This window comes from Cicer arietinum, chromosome 3 (genome assembly GCF_000331145.2).
Source record: "Cicer arietinum cultivar CDC Frontier isolate Library 1 chromosome 3, Cicar.CDCFrontier_v2.0, whole genome shotgun sequence".
NCBI lineage: Eukaryota > Viridiplantae > Streptophyta > Magnoliopsida > Fabales > Fabaceae > Cicer > Cicer arietinum.
Genome location: NC_021162.2, coordinates 69998750 through 70002594, shown reverse-complemented (window position 1 = coordinate 70002594; position 3845 = coordinate 69998750). Strand labels below are relative to the sequence as shown.

The window sequence follows — 3845 nt, the reverse complement described above, 5'->3', positions numbered from 1 at the left end:
GTTGGTTATATTGATGTTGTAAGACCTGACAATTTGTTGCATGCAGGAAGCTTTCCGATCCGTTGAAGATATACATGGACTAATGTGCATGGTCAAGAAAACACCGAAACCATCCTTGATGGTGGTTTACTATGTTAAGTTGACCGAAATATTTTGGAAATCATCCAGTCATTTATACCATGCATATGCTTGGTTCAAGCTATTTTTGTTACAAAAGACCTTCAACAAGAATCTGAGTCAGAAGGATTTGCAATTAATAGCTTCTTCCGTTGTTCTAGCTGCGCTTTCAGTTCCTCCTCATGATCATACTCATGGTGCCTCTCATTTAGAACTAGAGCATGAAAAGGAGCGAAATTTGAGGATGGCAAATCTCATAGGCTTTAATCTTGAAACCAAGCCTGAGAGCAGAGAAGTGGTACGTTACTTCATTTGCACTATTGTGGTAGTATATTGATATTTGATTTGCAAATCTTACCATTTGCTGTTGTTTCTGTTTTGTCTCCCCCCAGCTTTCAAGGTCATCACTTCTCGCTGAACTGGTAAGATATTCTCATTATTTGAAATTCAACAGTGTATAAATACCTTTTCTATTGTCATTATAGCAATTGATCAATGTTTAGGGTGTCTACTCTTTCTTAATTGTGGTCTGTTTTTGAGCAACTGTTTTTAATCCTTTTTTGACATTTGGGGTGGTTGATCATATTGATTTGAATTTCTTTCTGTATCCACGTATTGCCAACTTTGCCAAACTACAGACTTATAACAGCTTTTGATCTTTGGCATTTCTTGTGTTGGTTTTGAATATTTGTTGTTTGGTAATGATTTTAGCCTCCAAACATATTTAGACTCCTAAAGCAGTGAGAAATTTACTATTCAAACAACTTCCAAATTTTCTAAGCATATTCTGGATGTATGTTCTGACCTGTTGATCTAATCTATTAAACATTTTCTATAGTATGTTGCTGATGGTTTTACCTCAGTAAATGCTTTAGTTGTCATGATTCAATTCTTTAAACATTTATTTTTAATAGTAAGCCATCTGTATAGCTAAGAAACCACTGGGGGTTGGGTGGCCTCTTGGTTAGTGTTATTATGATAAATGTGACATTGTTAAGTAATTGCTGTAGACTCAGTAGGAAGTTTGTTTGGATTAATTGCAGGCATCAAAGGGTGTAATGTCATGTGTTGCTCAAGAAATTAAGGACATTTACTATCTTTTGGAACACGAGTTTCTACCCGCGGATCTTGCACTTAAAGTACAACCCTTGCTAAACAAAATTGCTAAATTAGGGGGTAAGTTTTCCTTTGCATCATCTGTTCCAGAGGTGCAATTGTCGCAGTATGTACCAGCACTTGAGAAGTTAGCTACCTTGAGGTTGTTACAACAGGTACATTGTCTTTTTTCTTTTATATATTTATTTAATCCTTCTGTTTGATGTGTACCTAATCCTGTTGGCCCGCCTTCTTCTAGGTATCTAATGTGTACCAGACGATGAAGATTGAGAACTTAGCTGGGATGATCCCCTTCTTTGATTTTTCCATAGTCGAAAAGATTTCTGTGGATGCTGTTAAGCAGAAATTTCTATCCATGAAAGTTGACCACATGAAAAATGTTATAATTTTCTGTAAGACGGTATGTTTTCCTTTATGTTATTTAATAATGAGAATGTTGTATTGAATGTGGGAAAATACTAGATGAGGTAGGATTTCGCATGTGAGAGAGTTGGGGTAGCGTTTATTAAAGAAAAGATGGTTGACTCAATTTTGGTGGTTTGCGCATGTTACATGGTTTGGTTGATCAATCTTGGTTCTGCAGAATCATTATATCTTACAGGGAAATTAGTTATTTTGTTTGCACCATTTTCAAATACCCATAGAATATGCTTATTACATATACTTTTGTTGTGATTTAGGCGGGGGAGGGGAGGAGGAAATTATCTCTGAATGTGAAATTTTAATTTGTATTGTAGCAGTCTAACCTTACTAATTTTATGGCAATTGCTTGGTTTCTATCAGAGTCTTGAGGCTGATGGCTTAAGGGATCACTTGGCCAGTTTTGCTGAACAATTGAATAAGGCAAGACAAATGATTTGTCCTCCGGATAGGAAACAATCAAAACTTGGAACTATGCTCCCGACATTGTCAGAGGTGGTGGCCAAAGAACACAAGAGGCTCCTTGCTCGAAAATCAATTATTGAGAAGAGGAAAGAAGAGCAAGAACGACAGCTTCTTGAAATGGTATAAACCTGTGAATTATTATTCATGTCACAATTGAATTTAATGATATTTGAAATGGTTAATGATTCCTTTTGATGTTTATGTTTGAAGGAACGCGAGGAGGAATCAAAGAGGTTAAGGCTGCAGAAAATTACAGAAGAAGCAGAGCAAAGGAGGCTTGCAACTGAGTACGAGCAGAGGAAGAATCAAAGGATTCTCAGGGAAATTGAGGAAAGAGAAAATGAAGAGGCTCAGGCTTTACTTCAGGAAGCTGAAAAGCGTATTAAGAAAAAGGGTAAAAAGCCCATCATTGAGGGGGTAAGTTGAAGCCTATTTTTAGGAGAAAATTACAATAGTTCCTGATTTTTTTAGTCTGCTAATGATAACAATGAACTCTATTTGTAGGAGAAAATTACTAAACAGACCTTAATGGAATTGACTTTGACTGAACAACTCCGGGAAAGGCAGGAAATGGAGAAGAAACTGCAGAAATTTGCCAAAACCATGGATTATTTGGAAAGGGCAAAGAGAGAAGAGGCTGCTCCACTTATTGAAGCTGCATATCAACAGCGTCTTGTGGAAGAGAGGATTCTTCATGAGCGTGAGCAACAGGTATGTCTTCTAATTTTGGCTGTGTTTCTTTTCTCTCTTGGAAATAATTAAATTTTTGCAGATCATCACATGTTGTAACTTGCAACTTCCTTTTTAATCAGTTTTTGTCCAATACTAACTGTGTTAGACCTTGGTTTAATGCAGCTAGAGGTTGAACTGAGCAAACAGCGCCATGCTGGAGATCTCAGTGAGAAGCAGAGGCTTATTCGAATGATGGGCAATAAAGTTAGTATCATTATCTCTTAGGCTACTCTTCTATGTCTTTGTCGTCATCATGATTCATAGGAAAATTGTTTTTGTCTTTTTGTTTATTGGCAAATCTTTTTGGAGGATATTACAGGCCAGTAAAAACGACCCGTTAACAATTTACATCATTTTTCATCATATTAATCAAAGTACTAGTTTTTAAATCTACCTAGTAAAATATGTCTGATGGTTTTTGCCACATATTTGACATTGCAGGAGATATTTCAAGAGAGAGTTGTCAATCATCGCCAAGCGGAATTTAATAGACTGAGGAAAGAAAGGGAGGAACGTATTTCTAGAATTTTACAGTCCAGGAGACAGGAGAGGGAAAAAATGAGGAAGTTGAAATATTACCTTAAGTTGGAAGAAGAGAGACAACAAAAATTGCGTGAGGAGGAAGAAGCTAAAAAGCGTGAAGGTAATCATTAATAGTTTGTTTGCTTAGAACATATAATTGCTTAAGCTTGCTTTTTAAAGATTATCTGTTGTTGAAGGTTTAAACTGGATTGGTTGAATGAATCTATTGTTTCTCAATTCCATCCATTGTATTTCATTCTTCATTATTAAATGCTTGTTACTATCCAGTAGCCTATCCCCTATTTTGTATTTACTGGTGTTTCTGAACTGCAGAGGCTGAGAGAAAAAAGAAGGAAGACAAAGAGCGCCAAGACAAATTGGATGAGATACTTGAAATTCAGAGGCAGAGAGAGAAAGAACTTGATGAGAAGGCTCAGAAGCAAAAGAGGGAGGCATTGTTGGGCAAACCTGCT

General features: G+C 36.5%; 1 protein-coding gene across 1 annotated transcript in view; it reads left to right on the top strand.

Moving 5' to 3' along the window:
- LOC101497832 (eukaryotic translation initiation factor 3 subunit A-like) overlaps positions 1–3845 on the top strand; it is an 11544-nt gene that overhangs the window by 7107 nt on the left and 592 nt on the right. The window contains 7 exon segments of the mRNA XM_012713955.3: positions 1472–1633; positions 2017–2238; positions 2329–2535; positions 2623–2829; positions 2974–3054; positions 3292–3493; positions 3706–3845. The exon segment at positions 3706–3845 is cut by the window's right edge and continues 18 nt beyond it. Of these exon segments, the coding sequence (XP_012569409.1) occupies positions 1472–1633; positions 2017–2238; positions 2329–2535; positions 2623–2829; positions 2974–3054; positions 3292–3493; positions 3706–3845 (1221 nt within the window).